General features: G+C 42.6%; 1 protein-coding gene across 1 annotated transcript in view; it reads left to right on the forward strand.

The window, feature by feature from the left end:
• Nucleotides 1-19058, forward strand: part of LOC137503765 (integrin-binding sialoprotein-like) — a 59740-nt gene extending 40682 nt beyond the window's left edge. Inside the window, exons 5-7 of the mRNA XM_068231271.1 lie at nt 3295-3333; nt 4492-4641; nt 18696-19058. Of these exons, the coding sequence (XP_068087372.1) occupies nt 3295-3333; nt 4492-4641; nt 18696-19058 (552 nt within the window). The remainder of the gene's footprint in view (nt 1-3294; nt 3334-4491; nt 4642-18695) is intronic.
• The last annotated feature ends 2457 nt before the right edge of the window (nt 19059-21515 follow it).

A 21515-nucleotide genomic window follows, 5' to 3' on the forward strand; every position in this document is an offset into this window, starting at 1 on the left:
GTCATTTACAGAGATATTTCTCCCACCCAGCATGGTTATATGTAAAAATACACCACAAAACACATTATACTACTTCTTCTGAGTACGGCGATACCACATGTGTGACACTTTTTTGCAGCCTAACTGTGCTAAGGGGCTCAAAGTCCAATGAGTACCTTTAGGATTTCACAGGTCATTTTGAGACATTTGGGTTCAAGACTACTCCTCACAGTTTAGGGCCCCTAAAATGCCAGGGCAGTATAGGAACCCCACAAGTGACCCCATTTTAGAAAGAAGACACCCCAAGGTATTCTGTTAGGTGTATGATGAGTTCATAGAAGATTTTATTTTTTGTCACAAGTTAGCGGAAATTGATATGTATTGTTTTTTTTTTCACAAAGTGTCATTTTCCGCTAACTTGTGACAAAAAAAAATCTTCTATGAACTCACCATACTCCTAACAGAATACCTTGGGGTGTCTTCTTTCTAAAATGGGGTCACTTGTGGGGTTCCTATACTGCCCTGGCATTTTAGGGGCCCTAAACCGTGAGCAGTAGTCTAGAATCCAAATGCCTCAAAATGACCTGTGAATAGGACGTTAGGCCCCTTAGCGCACCTAGGTTGCAAAAAAGTGTCACACACGTACTCAGAAGAAGTAGTATATTGTGTTTTGGGGTGTATTTTTACACATACCCATGCTGGGTGGGAGAAATATCTCTGTAAAAGGACAATTGTGTGTAAAAAAAATCAAACAATTGTCATTTACAGAGATATTTCTCCCACCCAGCATGGGTATGTGTAAAAATACACCCCAAAACACATTATACTACTTCTCCTGAGTACGGCGGTACCACATGTGTGGCACTTTTTTGCACCCTAAGTGCGCTAAGAGGCCCAAAGTCCAATGAGTACCTTTAGGATTTCACAGGTCATTTTGCAACATTTGGTTTCAAGACTACTCCTCACGGTTTAGGGCCCCTAAAATGCCAGGGCAGTATAGGAACCCCACAAATGACCCCATTTTAGAAAGAGGACACCCCAAGGTATTCCGTTAGGAGTATGGTGAGTTCATAGAAGATTTTATTTTTTGTCACAAGTTAGCGGAAAATGACACTTTGTGAAAAAAAACAATTAAAATCAATTTCCGCTAACTTGTGACAAAAAAAAAAATCTTCTATGAACTCACCATCCTCCTAACGGAATACCTTGGGGTGTCTTCTTTCTAAAATTGGGTAATTTGTGGGGTTCCTATACTGTCCTGGCATTTTAGGGGCCCTAAACCGTGAGGAGTAGTCTTGAAACCAAATGTCGCAAAATGACCTGTGAAATCCTAAAGGTACTCATTGAACTTTGGGCCCCTTAGCGCAGTTAGGGTGCAAAAAAGTGCCACACATGTGGTATCGCCGTACTCAGGAGAAGTAGTATAATGTGTTTTGGGGTGTATTTTTCCACATACCCATGCTGAGTGGGAGAAATATCTCTATAAATAGACAATTGTGTGTAAAAAAAATAAAACAATTGTCATTTACGGAGATATTTCTCCCACCCAGCATGGGTATGTGTAAAAATACACCCCAAAACACATTATACTACTTCTCCTGAGTACGGCAATACCACATGTGTGGCACTTTTTTGCAGCCTAACTGCGCTAAGGGGCCCAAAGTCCAATGAGCATCTTTAGGCTTTACAGGGGTGCTTACAATTAAGCACCCCCCAAAATGCCAGGACAGTGAACACACCCCACAAATGACCCCATTTTGGAAAGTAGACACTTCAAGGTATTCAGAGAGGAGCATAGTGAGTCCGTGGCAGATTTCATTTTTTTTTTGTCGCAAGTTAGAAGAAATGGAAACTTTTTTTTTTTTCTTTTTTTTGTCAGAAAGTGTCATGTTCCGCTAACTTGTGACAAAAAATAAAATCTTCTATGAACTCACCATGCCTCTCACTGAATACTTTGGGATGTCTTCTTTCCAAAATGGGGTCATTTGGGGGGTATTTGTACTATCCTGGAATTTTAGCCCCTCATGAAACCTGACAGGTGCGCAGAACAGTCAGAGATGCTTGAAAATGGGAAAATTCACTTTTGGCACCATAGTTTGTAAACGCTATAACTTTTACCCAATCCAATAAATATACACTGAATGGTTTTTTTTTTATCAAAGACATGTAGCAGAATAACTTTCGCGCTCAAATGTATAGGAAATTTTACTTTATTTGAAAAATGTCAGCACAGCAAATTAAAAAAGTCATTTTTTTGCCAAAATTCATGTATTTTTTGATGAATATAATAAAAACTAAAACTCGCAGCAGCAATCAAATAGCAGCAAAAGAAAGCTGTATTAGTGACAAGAAAAGGAGGTAAAATTCATTTAGGTGGTAGGTTGTATGACCGAGCAATAAACCGTGAAAGCTGCAGTGGTCTGAATGGAGAAAAAGGCTCTGGTCCTTAAGGGGCGAAAAGACTGTGGTCCTGAAGTGGTTAAAACTCTCTCTCTCTCTCTCTCTGATTCATGTAATTGATGTATATTTTTGTGAGACCATGTTGCATATTAGCTATTGTTGTATATACTGTAGATTCTGGTATTTATATTTTATTTACGAGTGCTTGTACCTTGCTTCTGACTGAGCACCAAGATACATGAAAGATAAGACTGTGAATAAGAATAATTTTTAACTTAAAGGTGGCCACACACCATACAGTTTTTTTAAATATCTGTACAATTTAAGAATTGCAATCAATTTTGATTGTAACATTTCAAAAATATGACCAATGTACCACACACATATGCTCAATTTTTCCCCAATTTTGATAAAAATTATTGAAAAATCTGACAAAATTGCTAGGGTTTGTATATTAATAAATTGACAATCTAATGGTGGCCATACATGGTACAATTTTTTAATCCAATCTTACCCTTTCTATGTAATATAAGGGAACTGCATAAATTATCCTTTCAGTATATTCACTTAACTTACCCTTAAACTACATAGAAACGGTAAGATTGGATGAAAAAATGGTACCATGTATGGCCACCATAACACACACCATACAATCTTTAGAAAGATTGAAGAAAAATATCTGGCATTCCGGATCGATAAAAATTGAAGAAAACGGGAAATCCGATCGGATTTTTCAGTCGAATGAAAAAAAAGCTTTCGATTTTTCCGGGATAACCAATAGTTTTTATCGAATTGCTGTAAAATCGGATCATTTTGTTGTATCGTGTGTGGCCACCTTAAGACTGAGATTAAATTAGATGGAGAAGACAGCAAGAGTAATGTAACTTTTCTATTTCTTCCTGTGCTTTGTTATAGGCTGGAGGTTCTTCTGAAGAAGAAGACAGCTCTGATGAGGTAATTAAAGTCAAAACTTTACTGTATATACTTGCGTATAAGCCTAATTTTTCAACATAAAAAAATGTGCTGAAAAGTTACCCCCTCGGCTTATATGTGAATCAGTGGAGCAAAACAGATGGTGGAGCAGGTTTTGTTAATGGCAGTGGAGCGTAAGGATTGTGCACTAGTGATCCTGCTCTTACCAGCTTGCGCCCTGCTGTGTCTGTGCCCTCCATCCCCTGCAACATGGTGTGCGGCATCTGCTGCTCAAGACTACCTGTGTCCCCTGGCTTGTGGAGCGTGCAAGTAATGTGTCAGAGGTGCAATGATCGGGGATTCTTTGTGTGTGGCAATCGCTGTGTCTCATATCTATGAAGCCATCTAGTGGCTTCTTCAGATATGGCTGTATGATCCAGGGGCACATCTGGCTATGGGAAAGGGGGCTGACTTGTATTGGGGGAACATCTGGCTACTGTGGCGGTGGCTATATTGGGGAGGGGGCTTATACGCGAGTCAATCACTTTTTCCTGGTTTCTGAGGGGAAAGTGGGTACCTCAGCGTATACATGGGTCGGCTTATATACGAGTATATACGGTTATTTTAGCTATGAAAATCAATTTACAAGACACAACATCTTTAAAGCACACCTGAAGAGAGAGGGATATGGAGACTGGCTGTCCTACTGTTTGTGTGCTTCTAATACTTTTAGCTATAGCGCCTTCATTTCACAAAGCTATTCACTGCATCAGGATAAATGTGGCGCTATGAGTAGGACTTGGGGAACAGGATGTTTGACAGACTACCTAGTAATGTAATGGTGAACAACAATGAGGCATGACCACTAGGATGTTGTAAGGGACAGAAAGGAACCTAAAACTCCATTATTAAAAAATGTATGCTAAAAATAAATTTTTCCTTCTTAAAAGGAAAGTATTTGCAATTGTTTAGCTTAACATGAGCAAAAAGAAACCCCCTTGATGCATTACTGAGTGAATATGCAAATCATTTTGTGAAGGATATTTTAGAAGTAAACTTAATGCCTAAAAAAGCCTTCTCAACTCACATTTAATTAGCATTTCAATATCCTTCCGTACATGCAAGTACACTGTAGTACTCCATACGAGAGTAATATAAACTCATAAAAATAAATAAAATCAAAATGTTCTGTGTCCACAGCAGGAGGATTCAGTTGATGCTGGTAAAGATGGAAAGAAAGCTGGATCAGAAGAAACAGGGGCAGAGCAAACACCGGGGAAAGAAGCTGAGGAAGAAGAGGCTGACTCTGAAGGTGGTGAGGAGGAAAACGGAGGAACATCTGCTCCAGAGGTAAGAACAAGAAAATCTCATCATTACTAATGCTGAAATCAATAGTTCATAGTACAGTGACCTCAAAATTCTGTCTGCATAGAGCTGTCTATCTATCTGCAAAAACACCCCTTTATTTATAGGTCTGCTGTCTGACACTAGTCATATCAGTGGATGGACTCTTACTGGTGGCCAAACATGGGACTATCTAAATTAATTACCTAATAAAAACATTGAGTCGCCACAACTTAAAGTGAGATGAAACTCAAAATTAAATGTTTGTTAGTATTAAACAGTAAAAAAATGAACATTAAACAGTATAAGACTGACCTAATGTAATTTGAAGGGATATTTACACTTCACTGGTAGCACTACTGGTTTCAGGACAAATTAACAGATTGACTTGCAATTAAGTAATTACTGATAATGCGGTGAGAATGACAGTGTACATGTAAACACGCTGCGTGTCGCTAGCACGGCGGTTTACTTTGGGGGGCACAACAGAGTGCAAGGAGGGGTCTGGGGGGAGATAATATAGCAACAGAGGCTGGGCATTATATGCAGACCTAGCCTCTGTGTGCAATTAGGATTTGTAAATCCCACCTCGGGTTCTCTTTAAGACCAGGCCATTTTTCACGAAATGGGCCACTGCAGCTTTAAAGGAGTTGTCAGGGCAAATATAGAAAAATGAGTGGTACCTGGAGGTCGCTCTGTACTGCGCCTGCCCGATCGACGCTGTCAATCACCACCACGTGGGCCGGAGCGCCTGCGCAGTCTGCTCCGGCCCACGTGGTGGTGATTGACAGCGCCGATCGCGCAGGCGCAGTACAGCGTGACCTCCAGGTCGCTCTGACGTCATCGCCGGGGACCGGGTCGGAGCTCCGGCAAACGGCTGTGGGCAGAGCTGTGGCGAGGGAGGTCCTGGGAGCTTGGGGCTGGAGGAAGCCCCCAGTAAGTACCACTCATTTTACTATATTTGCCCTGACAACTCCTCCTTTAAGGGCTCGCTGCAGGGCCGCACAACTCAGAACACAAGTGATCCCCCCCCCTCCTTTCCTCCCCACCAACAGAGATTTCTGTTGGTGAGGTCTGATCGCGCACCGGATGTTTATTTATTTTTTTATTTGTTTATAAATGTTTATTTTTTAATCAAGTTGTAGTGTTTTGTTTTGTTTTTTTCCCCCACTGCAGGCCCTCCCTCCCTCCCCCCCCCCCACCAGTCTATTACCATGATCAGCTGTAATAGGCATCAGCCTATGACAGCTGATCACTATCTTGTCTCCCAGGGGGACAGCTGTGTCATACGGCTGTCCCCAGTACAGCGCTGCTGTAGATCACAGCACTGTACTAAGTAAAAGAACGGCGGTTTTGCCGTCTAACAGCCTCCTAGCGCCGTCATTCATGCGGAGATGCGCGCACATCAGTGCACGCGATCTCATGCAATCCCCGCCTCAAGAACCCTACACTGATCGGCGTTAGGCGGTATCTGGGGCTGCCGCCGCATCCACGCCCGTCTGCGTGACACGGTCGGCAAGAGGTTAATTACATTAGTCTCTGGTACACTTTAACTTTCTGCTTCCTTCTGGCTATTTAAAATATGATTTGAGCAAGATAGTTTAACATACTCAAAACTCCAGTCCCCGGGAACTGCTGTACTATATGTAGTTAAATCTTTTTTTATAAGGTAGAACATCGGAAAGCCAGAGTAGATCTAGTATTAGATGTCATTTATCCAAATAAAACCCTCATATTTCTTTATTTTTACTATGTTGGCAAAACATGTATATACTCCATTCAGAGGCGGCCTTTGGGGGGGGGGGGACAAGTGGGGCGATCACCCCAGGCCCCGCACCTAGAGAGGGCCTTGCATGTCATGCCCACCATACCATGCTCATTTTGGAGGTGGTGAAGGAAAGGTCTACAAAAGTCTAGCTGTTTGTGTTTTGAGCAGTGGATCATTTACAAATACTCAGATCTTCATATTTTGTTTTATCCACCTTTATTTTGCACCGACCTCCCTTTTATTGCTTTTGGTTTTTGTCTTCAGCATGCTTTACTGTACTATGCTGTTTGCATTTTTGTAATGAAATTCTGCACTGACATAAAGCTTGCCAAATGTCAGATTAAGGTAACGTGAAGGAGCCTCAGCCTGAGGGCCCCAGGGGCATTTAGGTCAGTCGAGCATGGACTGGAGCTGGAAAGGGCTCAGGCTGGAGCCTCCAGACTGGCTGAGGATTGGTGCTAGGTTTGATGGGGAGCTAGGGATAGGAAGAGGCTGGCTAGGGAGCTTGGGGTGTGTACCAGACTGGCTAAAGATGGCTGTTAGGCTGGATGGGGAACTGTGGATGGGTGCTATGCCAGCTGGGGAGCTGGAGATGGGTGCTAGGCTGCCTTGGAGAGCTGGGGATTGTTGCTAGGCTGGCTGGGGATGGGTACTCAGCTGGCTGGGGATGGGTACTAGGCTGACTGGAGAGCTGGGGGTGGGTGCTAGGCTGGCTGGGGATGGGTGCTAGGCTGGTTGGAGAGCTGGGGATAGGTGCTAGGCTGGCTGGGGAGCTGGGGATGGGTACTACACTGGCTGGGGAGCTAGGGATGGGTAGTAGGCTGGCTGAGGAGCTAGGGATTGGTGCTAGGCTGGTTGGGAAGCAAGGAATGGGTTCTAAGCTGGTTGAGGAGCTGGGGATGGGTACAAGGCTGGTTGAGGAGCTGGGGATGGGTGCTAGGCTGGCTGGGGAGCGTCAAATATAACCTACTGGCTGGGGAGCATGTCTGGATAGAAATACAAACTTTGGACTCCCCATTCAGCCTAGCACCCATCCCACGCCAGTCTACAGGGTGGGCCATTTATATGGATACACCTTAATAAAATGGGAATGGTTGGTGATATTAACTTCCTGTTTGTGGCACATTAGTATATGTGAGGGGGGAAACTTTTCAAGATGGGTGGTGACCATGGCGGCCCTTTTGAAGTCGGTCATTTTGAATCCAACTTTTGTTTTTTCAATAGGAACAGGGTCATGTGACACATCAAACTTATTGGGAATTTTACAAGAAAAACAATGGTGTGCTTGGTTTTAATGTAACTTTATTATTTCATTAGTTATTTACAAGTTTCTCTTTGTTTACAGCCATTGACATGCCACAAACAGGAAGTTACTATCACCAACCATTCACATTTTATTAAGGTGTATCCATATAAATGGCCCACCCTGTAGAACTCATCAGTTGGTTAAAGGCCACTAAACCAATATAAGAATATTTACAATACGTAATGTAATAAAACGCTGAATGGTAGTACCATTGACCATTTGATTACATTACGTATTGTAATTGTTCCTATATTGGTTGGCTTAGTGGCCTTTAACAAGTTTTTAAACAATTATAAAGCATACTGCATTAGAGGTGGACAAGCCCGTGAGTGTGGTGGTATGGTATATGGCCTACACTTATGGCTCTAGGCCCCGTATATGGCACTCGCCCCAGACCCCGCGTACTGTAAGGCCGCCTCTGGCTCCTTGAACACAGAACTTTGAACACTGGGTTTAAAATGTAATTAAACTGACTCATCAAATAATTTAACTTCCCAGTCCAAAACTATGTAAGCAAAAAATGTATGACCATTAACAAAACAGCTTGATAGAATAGTTTAAATATATAAAATAGTTGTCAGTTCAATTTACTTACACATCTTACCATGTGATCAGGTTGAAGAAAGTACTGCAAGTCTGAATGAGACAGGCACTGAACAACCAAGCCCTGCGAGCGAGAGCAGCACTGACGTGCAGCCTACCCAAGCCGACACCATAGCGCCTGCCACAGCACAACTTCAGGACAATGCTGGTGTGGCCACTGAGCTTCCTAAGAGCAGTGACTATGAGAATGTAGGCACTGAAGAAGGAAGCAATGGAGGTTTTGTCAGCACCACTGCTCCATATGACCCGGAGTATAATGAGTACCAATATGAAAATTATTATGAGCATGAAAATGAAGTTGACGCTAGAAGAGTGAGAGGCGATACATTTGTCCGATACGAATATGAGTATGACCCCAATGCTCATCAATATCAATAGAGCAACAAAAACATAAACAAAAAGTGTATTTACAGGTTTTATTATTTCATTAATCTGTACTTTTTTTTATTTGACTTGCTACGAGTTTAAAACTTTTGTCAGATACTAAATGCTGAGCATATAAAAATGCTCCACTACTCTAAAATCATTGCTTGATCCATTGTAGTCTGACAGTCTTGCTCAGGTATCAATTGCATTAAATAGGCTATCCAGTTTGTAGAATTGGGCTTCTCAATCAAAGTCTTCCTCATAGTACCACAGAAAGCTCTGCTTCACTTGCACACCCTCATTATTAGCATATTTCACGGAATTTTTTTATATGCAGTCACCATACTATTTTAGCAATAATGGCCTGGCTGCTATACATAGTACTATGATTAATACATTTGCAGGGGATACCAGACAATTAATGATGTGCTTGAGTTTCTGGTTTGTGTATAGAAAATGTATTTAGGGATCTGTGAACTTTAAAAAGTAAAAAATTCCTTTAAACGAATATTTAAAAGTTACTGCAGCACTGATATGTTCAACAGCAGTCAACATGTCTAGTGAAAAAAGAAGGGAACACCGAGAGCCCAATATAGTGTAGTATGTACAATAATGGGTAATGAGAGGTATATAAATGAATATACTCACAAGTCAGGGTTACCGTATAGGTAACCACTGTATAGGCAGGTGAGGAGATTAGACCTGTCCTCACTCAGGATTAAGATGTTGCTCTCTGTAGATAGGGAGAAGAAAAGGGGAATTCAACCCCTCCAACAGGAGAACAGAGGCGCCAAAATAATAAAATGTATTAAAAGCTTTAAAATTCCTCGGGAGGCAGTGGTGGACTCATCAGAGGCCTCAGAGGCACTTATCGTGACCTTGAGGCTGTACTGTGTGTACTCCTTTTTGTTATTGCCTGAAGAAGCCGGAATATACCTGCGAAACGCGTTGCACTGTTTATTGGAATATATAAATAAACTTGTTTGTATTAAAATTGACGGTATTATGTCTACTTCGGGGAGAGGAGTCCACCACTGCCTCCCGAGGAATTTTAAAGCTTTTAATACATTTTATTCTTTTGGCGCCTCTGTTCTCCTTACAATAACATGTCTAATGATTCTAGTTTAAAGAAGAGTAACTGGTTAGTCCTATGAAATTAATGTACACTCTACTTTATATTGTGGTTAAATACAGGTAGTCCCCGATTTATGAACATTTAACTTATGAGCGACCTGTCAATACGAGCGGCCCAAAATGGGAAAAAGTAAAAACTTTTTTTTTCAAAAAGACCTTGCAATTTTTGAGAAAATGAATTTAAAAAAAATTCAAAGAAAAACTGTTTTTTTAAACTCCGTAAAATAAAATTTTTCTGCGGTACGCCATACTAGAGCGTGAATTCTGAGTTTGTACCCACATTTTTTACATTTTAACCACTTGCCGACCGCGCACTTATACCGCGCGTCGGCAAAGTGGCAGCTGCAGGACCAGCGATGCATCGCCGGCTGCAGGCTAATTAATCAGGAAACAGCCGCTCGCGCGAGCGGCTGTTTCCTGTCATTTCACGGCGGGGGGCTCCGTGAATAGCCTGCGGGCCGCCGATCGCGGCTCGCTGGCTAAATGTAAACACAAGCGGAAATCCACTTTGTTTACATTTTTACAACGCTGCTACACTAGCAGCGTTGTAGCAGATCAGCGATCCCCGGCCAATCAGCGGCCGGGGATCGCTGTCACATGACAGCGGGGAGCCTGTTAGAGGCTGCACAGGACAGATCCGTTCCTGTGCAGCCTCCGATCTCTCGGGGAAGGGAGGGAGGAGAGGGAGAGGGGGAATCCTGCGGTGGAGGGGGCTTTGAGGTGCCCTGCCCCCCGCCACCCACAGCATGCAGGAGCGATCAGACCCCCCCAGCACATCATCCCCCTAGTGGGGAAAAAAGGGGGGTGGTCTGGTCGCTCTGCCTGTCATTTGATCTGTGCTGGGGGCTGTAGAGCCCACCCAGCACAGATCTGAAAAAACAGCGCTGGTCCTTAAGGGGGGGGGGGGGGGTAAAGGCTAGGTCCTCAAGTGGTTAAAGCAAAGCTGTGATTTATAGCTGGGACCCTCTGGAAGTTTGTGTGGATTGTGTGAAATCAATTCAATCTCAAAATAGTAGTTAAATATAATGGTAATTACAATCACATTACAATCATCACTAGGACAGAAGGAGGCACATAGGGGGAGGTGGGGAGCTGGAAGGGTACACAAGGACACAGTTTAAGCAGAGGGAGACAGTGGAGGCAGAGGTGGCACAGAGGGAACAGGGGAAAGAGGTAACACAGTGGAGGGGGGCAGAGTTGGCATAGAGGGGGGCACTGAAGGCACAGGTTAAAAAGTGACACAGAGGAGGACACTGGAAGTACAGGGGGACAGAAGTGACACAGTGGAGGGCAGAGGTGGCACAGAGGAGGACACTGAAGGCACAGGGGAACAGGTGATGCAGGGAAGGACACTGGAGGCACAGGAGGACACAGAGGAGGTACAGGGAACAGAGATGGAACAGTGTTTTGCCTTAAAAATGGATTCGGGTTAAGAATGAACGTACAGTCCCTATCTTGTTTGTTAATCTGGGACTACCTGTAACTACTTTATTTATACTGTCTTATACATACCTACTGTACCATTAAAGCTGCTTTAAAACATAATTCATCTATAATCATGAAGGCATCTAACATTAATAGACAATGAAGGGTGGATCTAACATATAACGTGGAACTGGACTTTTTGAATATGAATAAGGAAGATACACATTGCCAATACCTGCTTTGCAGTATGGTAAATCAGTGAAAGATATTTGCATGTTTTCCATGTGCGTTAGGGAAATAGACGGTCTGTACCTGTGTACAATTGTTAAGGGTTATGTGAAATGATTTCCATTCTTTGTTGCAAAAGTTATGTTAACTGAAATGTAAAATAAAAGAACATATTTGCTCTATATGCAAGAGTTTTGTGTTTTCATCAATATTAATTCAATATAGGATAAAGATTTAGTATCATTTGCCTGCTAATGAATTCTGTTTGAAAGAAAATTTTGCATATTAGAATGATTTGTGGACCTCAGATTTGTTACATGAATGGTCACCCATCCCCAGAGATTTGTTCACACATCACCAGGCTCCATAGGTCACCACTTGTTGTCTTCCTGGTATTGCAGCTAAACCAGAATCTCAGCCACCGTATACACTGGCCTCTGTGCCAATGGAAAAGCAGAACAATTAAGGTGACCATACACTGGTCGATGTGCCATTAGATCGACCAGCTGACAGATCCCTATCTGATCGAATCTGATCAGAGAGGGATCGTATGGCCACCTTTACTGCAAACAGATTGTGAATCGATTTCAGCCTGAAACCGATTCACCATCTGCTGAGCTGTTCTGCCGCCTGTCCCCCCCCCCCCCCGTATACATTACCTGAGGCTGGCTCCCGGGCGTCTTCTCCGCGCTTCACCGCACCGCTGTTCTTGCTCCATCCCGGCGCTTCCTGTGTTACTCCGTGACCAGGAAGTTCAAATAGAGCGCCCTCTATTTCAACTTCCTGGTCACCGGAGTGACACAGGAAGTATAAGCGTACACTGGGACATGCGGAAATGCGGTGCAGCGAGGAGAAGAGGACCCCGGAGCCAGCTTCAGGTAATGTATACATGCTCGGATCGGGCCCGAATCGTACGCCGCAAGCGACGCGCTCCTACCGCCGGCCGATCGAGGGTAATTTCCCGCACGGCGCGATCGACGGACCGATCCGATTTCGGGAGGGAATCGGATCGGCGGGTGCGTTTAGCGCAAGCGATTGGCAGCAGATTCGATCCCAGGATCGGATCTGCTGTCGAAACGGCCGTGAATCGAGCCAGTGTATGGCCTGCTTTAGGTGGTTTGAAAGGTAACATTGCAGTTGCAGTCAGATTTTTAGATGTCTTCTAGTCCCACACTAGTCTCAACAGCTAGCTTTAGAAAATAATGTGGCACGCATGATGGCATGACTTGGTAGTATGCAGCCTTACCACCAGTTTACGATTTGCCAACCAGTTTCAGAATTACTTTTAAATTTCACCATCCAGAGGTCACTGTAGTTTCCTGCAATACAATAGAGCATGAAATCATTGTTAGGACCATGTCAGAGCAGAAAAATAGTAGCTGTGACTAGTGACAGTCATTTGCTTGGCAATTTATACTAATGTTAATTAATGCAGTTGCCAACAACTGTGGCAAATGAAAACAACTTTTTGCTTAACCTCTTGCCGACCGCATCACGCCAGTAGGCGTGGCCGCGGCGGCAGCCCCAGGACCGCCTAACGCCAATTGGCGTAAAGTCCTGGGGCTCTGTTTTGCAGGAGATCGCGCACAGGCTGCGCGCGCATCTCCTGCTTGGGGGGCGGAGCTCCGCCCCGCCTTCAGTCTCCGAGCGGCTGTTGCCGCTCGGGAGACTGTTAGACGGCGTGATCGCCGTCTATTTACTCTGTGCAGCGCTGCGATCAGCAGCAGCGCTGCACTGGGGACAGCCGTGTGACACGGCTGTCCCCCTGGGGGACAAGAGAGCGATCGGCTCTCATAGGCAGAAGCCTATGACAGCCGATCGCCGTAATTGGCCGGCTGTGGGGAGGGAGGGAGCGAGGGAGAGAAGGGATTTAAAGGAAGAGGGTTTTTTTTTTTTAAAACAGCAACACAAATATTTATTTAAAAAAAAAATAAACATGGGGGGAGCGATCAGACCCCACCAACAGAGAGCTCTGTTGGTGGGGAGAAAAGAGGGGGGGATCACTCGTGTGCTATGTTGTGCGGCCCTGCAGCTTGGCCTTAAAGCTGCAGTGGCCTTTTAAACTAAAAATTGCCTGGCCATTAGGGGGGTTTAGCCCTGCAGTCCTCAAGAGGTTAAGCTTTAGTTTGCCATGGTTGTTAGTATCTGCACTGGATCACATGTGTAGCACCAGGGTAGCTGCATGCAGTTCTTGAAACTAAGTTGTTCATTTATGGTCCTTAACCTCCCTGGCAGTAAGCCCGTGCTGAGCACGGGCTATGCCGCGCAGGGGGATTTCTCAGGCCCTGCTGGGCCGATTTGCATAATTTATTTTTTTTTGCAACACGCAGCTAGCACTTTGCTAGCTGCGTGTGCACTCTGATCACCGATGCTCTGTGCCGATTGTCTGCCGCTCGCCGCGCCGCCCCCCCAGACCCCGTGCGCTGCCTGACCAATCAGTGCCAGACAGTGCTGAGGGGTAGATCGGGACTCCCAATGACGTCACGACGTCGATGACGTCATGCCGCCCGTCGGGGGAAGCCCTCCAGGAAATCCCGTTCTTTGAACGGGATTTCCTGACCAGAGATCGCCGGAGGCGATCGAAGAGGGTGGGGGGATGCCGATGGGAAGCGGCTATCATGTAGCGAGCCCTGGGCTCGCTACATGGTTTAAAAAAAATAAAATAAAAAAAACTGCTCTGCTGCCCCCTGGCGGTTTTTAATAGACCGCCAGAGGGGGTTAATGTAAATTGGGGTGGAAAATATGTTGTACATCCATTGACATGCAGAGCTACAGCTCTTATGTGCCATAATGGTTAGCACAGATGCACATTTAGGGTCTATTTCCACTACATGCAGATTGGATGCAGAATTGATGCAGAATGGATGCAGAAAAACTGACTCCCATGCAGGGGCGTACCTAGAAATCCCCGGGCCCCCCTGAAAAAAAAATCCCCCCTCCCCAGGGCCCTCTCAGGGACTTTTGTGGGGCAGGAGGGGTCGCAGCATAAGAGGAGAGCGTGGCCGCAGATCGTGGGGCGGAGGGACATTCCCCCCCCCTCCCTCACCTCGGGCTCCCCTCTCAGCGCTCCCCCTCCTGCAATCATTGGTGGCAGTGGCGGCAGCGGCAGGCTGACCACATTACCTTCTTCTCGCCGGAGGTCTTCTGATCTCTAAGAGCTTCATGCAACTTCCTGTGTTTTATGTGAAGTGAAGGTCTGATGTTATATCTACGCTTATCACCTGCTTTCTGAAGAAATAATTAAAGAATAAAAGAGAACTTTGGTACCATAAAAAAAACCCGTTTGCGTGTACATATTGAATTGTGGAATAATTTGTAGGGGTGTAACCACACTACTACTTTTTTTATCTCTGTCAGTGATAATGTGTTCAGCCTGCCGCCGCCGCCGCTGCCACCAATGATTGAAGGAGGGGAAGCACTGAGAGGAGAGCCCGAGGTGAGGGAGGGGGGGGAATGTCCCCCCCTCCCCACCGATCTGCAGCCACGCTCTCCTCTTATGCTGCGACCCCTCCTGCCCCACAAAAGTCCCTGAGCGGGCGGCAGGGGTCGCATCCCCTATTGTTACGCCGGTGCTCCAATGAATGCCTATGGGAAAATCTGCATCAGAAAAAAATGCGTTTAGTGGAAACAGGCCCATAGGCATTCATTGGAGTCAGTTTTTCTGCATCCATTCTGCATCCAATCTGCGTGTAGTGGAAACAGGCCCTAATAGTAACTGCATAGCAACCTGGTAGCGGTAGTTGAAGCTGCTTAATCTTTTGGTCCTTAATGGCTAGCCAATGTGCTGGGCAATGCCAAATTATAATTATAATGCAGGTTGTAAAACTATATGCCCATTTATTTAGATGCTCTGTGATGGAAGAAAAAAGTTCCCTTTATAAGTGCATTTTTAGTTTTCCTGAAGCCAGATTATCTCCCCCAACCTAACCCATATCTAAAAATTACTTTCCCCACCACCATACCACTAATCTAATTCTGGTGCACAATCCTATCTCATTCTCTGCTGACAACTAGCACTAAAGACTACATTTGACCTAAACCTAACTTCTACCCTTTAAATGATCTGTAACCTATCTAATTATTTTTGCCTTACCCTATATGCAAACTTTGAATAAGTCACCCGTTTAAAAGGGCATATGACAGCGGTAGTAGAATATCCGTAGTTTTACCGGGTTTTCATTTGTAGGATTTACCAATATTTTACTACAACCTAACCTCTCCCTACTCTCACACAGAACCCTCTGCTGGTGGTGCCTAACCCTTAACCCCCACCCTTACCCCACCACACCCGGTGATGCCTAACCCTTAACCTCAGCCCCAGTGGTGCCTAATCCTTAACTCCACCACTGGTGGTGCCTAACCCCTCATTTCGCTGGTGGATGACTAACCTTAAACCCTCCCAACTAACCTTAACCCCCTCACCTAACCTTAACATTGACACCTTGTTTAAAAGGGCACCCAAAAAGCAGATACAAATGGCAGAAACAAATATCAGCTACGTATAGCAGCTACAAATTGCATCGACAAATAGCCGCTACACATAGAAAATAGCAGCTGCTAAATTGTAGATCTAGCTTCCAAAACATTTTCCATGCCTATCAGGATGACAAGTGACAATACTCATACAATGAGCACCCACATAAATGCAAATACATGAGCAGGAACAGATTTCAGCAAAGACCATATAAGACACAGCCTAGGGGTATACATCATATTTAGGATGTGCAACTGAAAGAAAGTGGCTGCAAAAAAAAAAAAAAAACACTCTACATAGAAGGGAAAATGTCTACACAAGAAGGATTGCACATAGAAGAGTAAGGGTGCTAACAAAACTGGCGGGAGGGGGAAGCTGAACATGGAAGATGGAAAGGGGCACTGTTATACACAAAAATGGTGCCTCATGGTAGCTGATGCCTCATGGTGGTGATGGTGGGGAGAGGGAGAAGGAATCCTGTACAGGCAAGCAAAGGATGAGCATGCAAGTATGGATGGTGGAAAGATGCAGACAACAGCACAGAGGGATCAAAAAATATAAATTTAGCTCCAGCTGCCAGTAGCAGAGTTAATACCTGGTACGGACACAATTAGCTTTCTTTGTTGGTTTAGCGGTTGTGGATGAAACTATACTGTCAGTTATAAGAAATACTTTAAAGTGAACCTCCGGACTAAAAATCAACTCAGCAGCACTGAAAAGGCCTGGTGTTTCTTTAACAGTTTCACAGCATCAGAACTTTGTTTCTCTTATCCAAGCCTTATTTTTAGCTGCACAGAAGAAAACTGCCCGGGCTTTTTTCCCCTGATGCTGTGCAAAGCATGATGGGATTTCTGATGATGTTGCTCTCGTTCTGCTGTTTTGGTGCAATTTTTTTTTTTTTTACATTTTGAATTTGACATTTGAAGCCTAGCGTGTGCAGCTGGGAGGGGTAATCAGGACACAGGACAGTTGGAACTGTGTCTCCTGCTCCTTGTCACCTCCTTTCAACCAAAAAGATGGCTGCCCCCATGACAAAGATGGCAGCCCCCATGAATCACAAACATTTGCCTGTTCTTTTGAAACAGGGTGGGTAAAAAATTATATTACCTATCTATTCTAATTAACATAACTAATGTAACTTAATGACAGTATGTTTGTTTAGGCTGAAGTTCCCCTTTAAGATAAGATGGAAAGAACATGGTGGTGTTCATTGCAACTTTTTATTTTATTTTAATTGAATGAGATGTTTAAGATAACTGCCAGCAGTGATAGCAAAATGTTAAAACATTTGGAAAACGGGGCACAGTAATATAGTTAATTTATCAAATACATTTTCAATTAACTTTGGACACAAGAACAAGAGAGGCATGCAGACCCCTACATCCTATGTATTACTGATTAGAAAAGAAACTAAAAATGAAAAAAAAAAAACTACCTTTTTCTAAGCATCTGTGTTCACTTTATGAACTCCATCATTTATTGAATTGCAACTTACCAGCAGTGTTGGTGTTCAAATTTGGCAATACGTTGTTTGGAACCCGAACACAGTAATTATTATTGCATTTATAAAGTGCCAACATATTATGTAGTGCTGGATAATAAATTGGGATACATACAATGGTAACGAGGGGTGACAGATGTAGCACAATTCTGTACAACATAACAAAAGACTATACTCGCAAACAGGGTGTAAGATACATGATCATGCTATTTTACAGAGACCCAGGAAATCAAGTCTGAGTTAGTCCATGGGAAGGATGACATTGGTAGTGTCAAAAGATCGAGAAGGGCACATGGAGTGGTGGTGGGGAAGGGGGGGGGGGGGCCTACCAAAGGCTTACAACATAAAGGGAACAGTCAGAATAGTCATGCTGCTCAGTGCTGAAATGGTGCTTAATGCATGTGTTTGGGTTCTGAACCACATATTGCCAAATTTGAACACCAACACTACTCACCGGTATAAGTTACCATTGACAAACAATTGTCAACAACAACACCTAACTTATGTATTTCTTCTGTACATTAAAGATGACAAGTGACCTCTACAGGATTTCTATAGGTTACATTAGGTAGGCTAAAACAGGAAGAGGAAGTGACACAAGAACATGTTATCAGATTGTAAGTCTTTGTGATTAAGTACAGATCTGCTACCCCAGCCTCCTTTCTTACTCTTTATGGTTTCACTTGTAGAAGAAATTGATAATTGAAAAGAAAATCATATATTTACAAAGATGTGTATTTTGATTATAGTATACACTGTGTAGTATTGTGGCGTGGTTTGAAGCCAAATTGTGGGTGAACTTGTACTTAGCTGCAGTATGTCACACCATCACCTTTATTGTTAAATGTACATTTAAAGAAAGACTGCAAATACCAGTGTTGAAGATGTGGTCACGTGATCACAGCTCAGCACTCCTCTCTCTATGCCTCTAGGTGGTAAGGTGTATCTGCATGCTAGTGGAACACTGTCAGTGAGAGACTTAGCACCATTATTAAATATTTCAATTATTATTAAGTATATGTCTGAGTGGGTGGGCCTTTACCACAGTGATGCACCATAATTGGGCAAGTAGGAAAAAGTGAGAATATGACCAGCTTAAGAGGAAATGACTGTCATATACTGGCAGTGGCACACCAATCACATTTGGAGCATTGTTTTAAAACATTTTGCTAGCTTTTATGAGTGTAAGAATTTTTTGGGTCATCAACTTTAATTTGTGTACATCAGCTGATCTTATATGTTTCTACACTACTAGGTTGAAGAGAGCACTGCAAGTCAGAATGAGACAGAAACTGAGCCGCCAGGCACTGCTAGTGAGAGCAGCACTGAAGTGCAGCCCACACAGGCCAGCACTACAGAACCTGCCCCTGAAGCCAATGAGATTCCTGGGGGTCATGGTTATGAAGGTCTAGACAATGAAGAAGGAAGCAATGGAGGTGGTGCAAATGCAGCTGCTCCCTATTATCCAGAAAAGGGATACAACTATGACAATGGATATCATAATCAACATGAAGATCACTATGGAGGAGATAAAGGCGATTACTACAGAAGATATCTGGAGTACTACAGAAACCAGCTGTATGATCACTATGCTAATAACTACCACAATTATCATTAATAATGTTAACAAAATCAAAATAAGACATTTTGAACATTTCAGCCCCGGAATTTTCAACATACAAAATTTATAGTCATTTTGCTACCACCTGCTAATTGTAATCAATATTGTTCGTTAGTAAACATTTCAGATGTAACGGGTTCTACATTCTGAGAGGTATTTATCAACAAGGATGCACAGAGAAGAGCAGTAGCATTACATTGTGTTCGCTTCATATAGCTGGGCCCATATGCAATCAACTTTCTCGCCTGAGTTTTCTCCTTGGAGATAATTTTTCATCTTTTCTTGAAAATATCCTTTCAGCACTTTGCAATCAAAAAGGTAGCAAAAAGTAGGTGAAAAGTACTATCAAAAATACTTTGAGTATGTTCTTGCTTGCTGATGGTTTACGTGACGTTTTCTCCTAGGTAATATTTTCATATCTTATCAATAAAATGCCTTTTAATTAGTAAGCACGCATGTGCACACCCCCCATGTCCCCCACGTGAGTACTCTAATCCTCCATCCATGCAAAATGATTGTTTTAAAACATCCATTATGCACTAAGGTGCAAAAACAGGATGTTTTAAAACGTAGGTTTTTCATTAAGTGGTTAAGCCACCAGCAAGCAAGAACATATTCAGAATAATTTTGACAGTGCTTTTTCACCCACAGTGCTGAAACTTTATTTTAAACAGAAAATGAAAAATAATTTCCTAGACAAAATCTCCTAGTAAATACTTTTTCATATACTGTTAAAAATAACTTTTCAGCACTCTGCAACTGAAAAAAAAGTGGTGGAAAAGTGCTGTCAAAATTATAAAGAGTATTTACTTACTTGCTGGGTCCTTATTCAATTCACATTTTCTCCCACATTTTCTCCTTGGTAATATTTTAACACTTTATCAAAAAAAGGCTTTCAAGCCACCAGCAAGCAAGAAAATACTTACAATATTTTTGGCAATATCTTTTCACCTACTTTTTGTTACTTTTTCAATTGCAGAGTGTTGAAAAGTTATTTTAAGCTGAAGATGAAAAATTATCTCCTAGGAGAAAACTTAGGAGAAAAAGTGAATTGAATAGGAATAGAAAGCCTGTATTTGATTCACTTCTTCTCCTTATTTTCACTCTTTGTGAATAAAATGCCTTTAAAGGATACCACAACTGACATGTGGCATAATGAGATAGACATGGGTATGTACAGTGCCTAGCACACAAATAACTATGCTGTGTTCCTTTTTTTCTTTCTCTGCCTGAAAGAGGTAAATATCAGGTATGTAAGTGGCTGACTCAGTCCTGACAGTGTGACCTTCACTGATAAGAAGTTCCAACTATAAAACACTTTCCTAGAAGAAAATGGCTTCTGAGAGCAAGAAAGAGTTAAAAAAGGGGGAAATTCTTATCAGTGAGGGTCACACTGTAGTCACTTCCTGTCTGAGTCAGGACTGAGTCAGCCACTTACATACCTAATATTTACCTCTTTCAGGCAGAGAAAGAAAAAAAGGAACACAGCATAGTTATTTGTGTGCTAGGCACTGTACATACCCATGTCTATCTCATTATGCCACATGTCAGTTGTGGTATCCTTTAACCTCCAGCAAGAAAGAAAATACACAAAATCATTTTGATAGTACTTGTTCTACTACTTCAGGTACCTTTTTTTTAACTACGAAATGCTGAAATCTCCTAGGAGAAAACTCAAGGAAAAAGTTAATTGAATTAACTTTTTCTACTCAGAGATATTTCCTCATCTGCTTTTTTAAGTAAGTTTACACAATTTAAAAACTACCAAAAACGAGGTGAAAAGATACTATCAAAAGTATTTGATATTTGAGTATTTTCTGGTAGTTTTCTCCTAGGAGATAACTTTTCATCTTCTCTTTAAAATAACTTTTCAGCACTCTGCAATCAAACAAGTACCATAAAGGAGGTGACATATACTATAAAAAATATTTTGAGTATTGTCTTGCTTGCTGGTGGCTTAAAAGGCTTTTTATGGGCAAGTTGTTAAAATATGATTTGGAGAAACAGTTAATCGCATGTGGGCTCACATCTTATACACTTTTGTTTTTATTGGACTTTATTGGACAGTCTAGGCTGGCGAGTTAGATCAAGCTGTAAATCTCAGGTATCCCTAAAACCTATAGCAATGGAAAAACATGGGATTTTATTGTGTTCTCACAAAAACTGTAAACTGTTACAAATATAAAGAAAGTGTATACAAAACAAATATAATGTCAAAAATATTCATGCAACAAATATTCTGCATACAATCATGTAGCTTTCCTTGCCTTATTCTTTGTCCTAGTTATCGAATTTAAAGCAGATCTACCAAGGTGCTTTTCAGAATTTCACTTGACATTCATTGATTTATTTATCTATATATTTATGTATACCTATAAGAGTTCCTTTTAATTAATTAATTCCATCTTAGTATTTATAAAGAATAAAAACATTATATGATCATTCCTACCCATC

The sequence above is a fragment of the Hyperolius riggenbachi genome, chromosome 1, assembly GCF_040937935.1.
Source record: "Hyperolius riggenbachi isolate aHypRig1 chromosome 1, aHypRig1.pri, whole genome shotgun sequence".
Lineage (NCBI taxonomy): Eukaryota > Metazoa > Chordata > Amphibia > Anura > Hyperoliidae > Hyperolius > Hyperolius riggenbachi.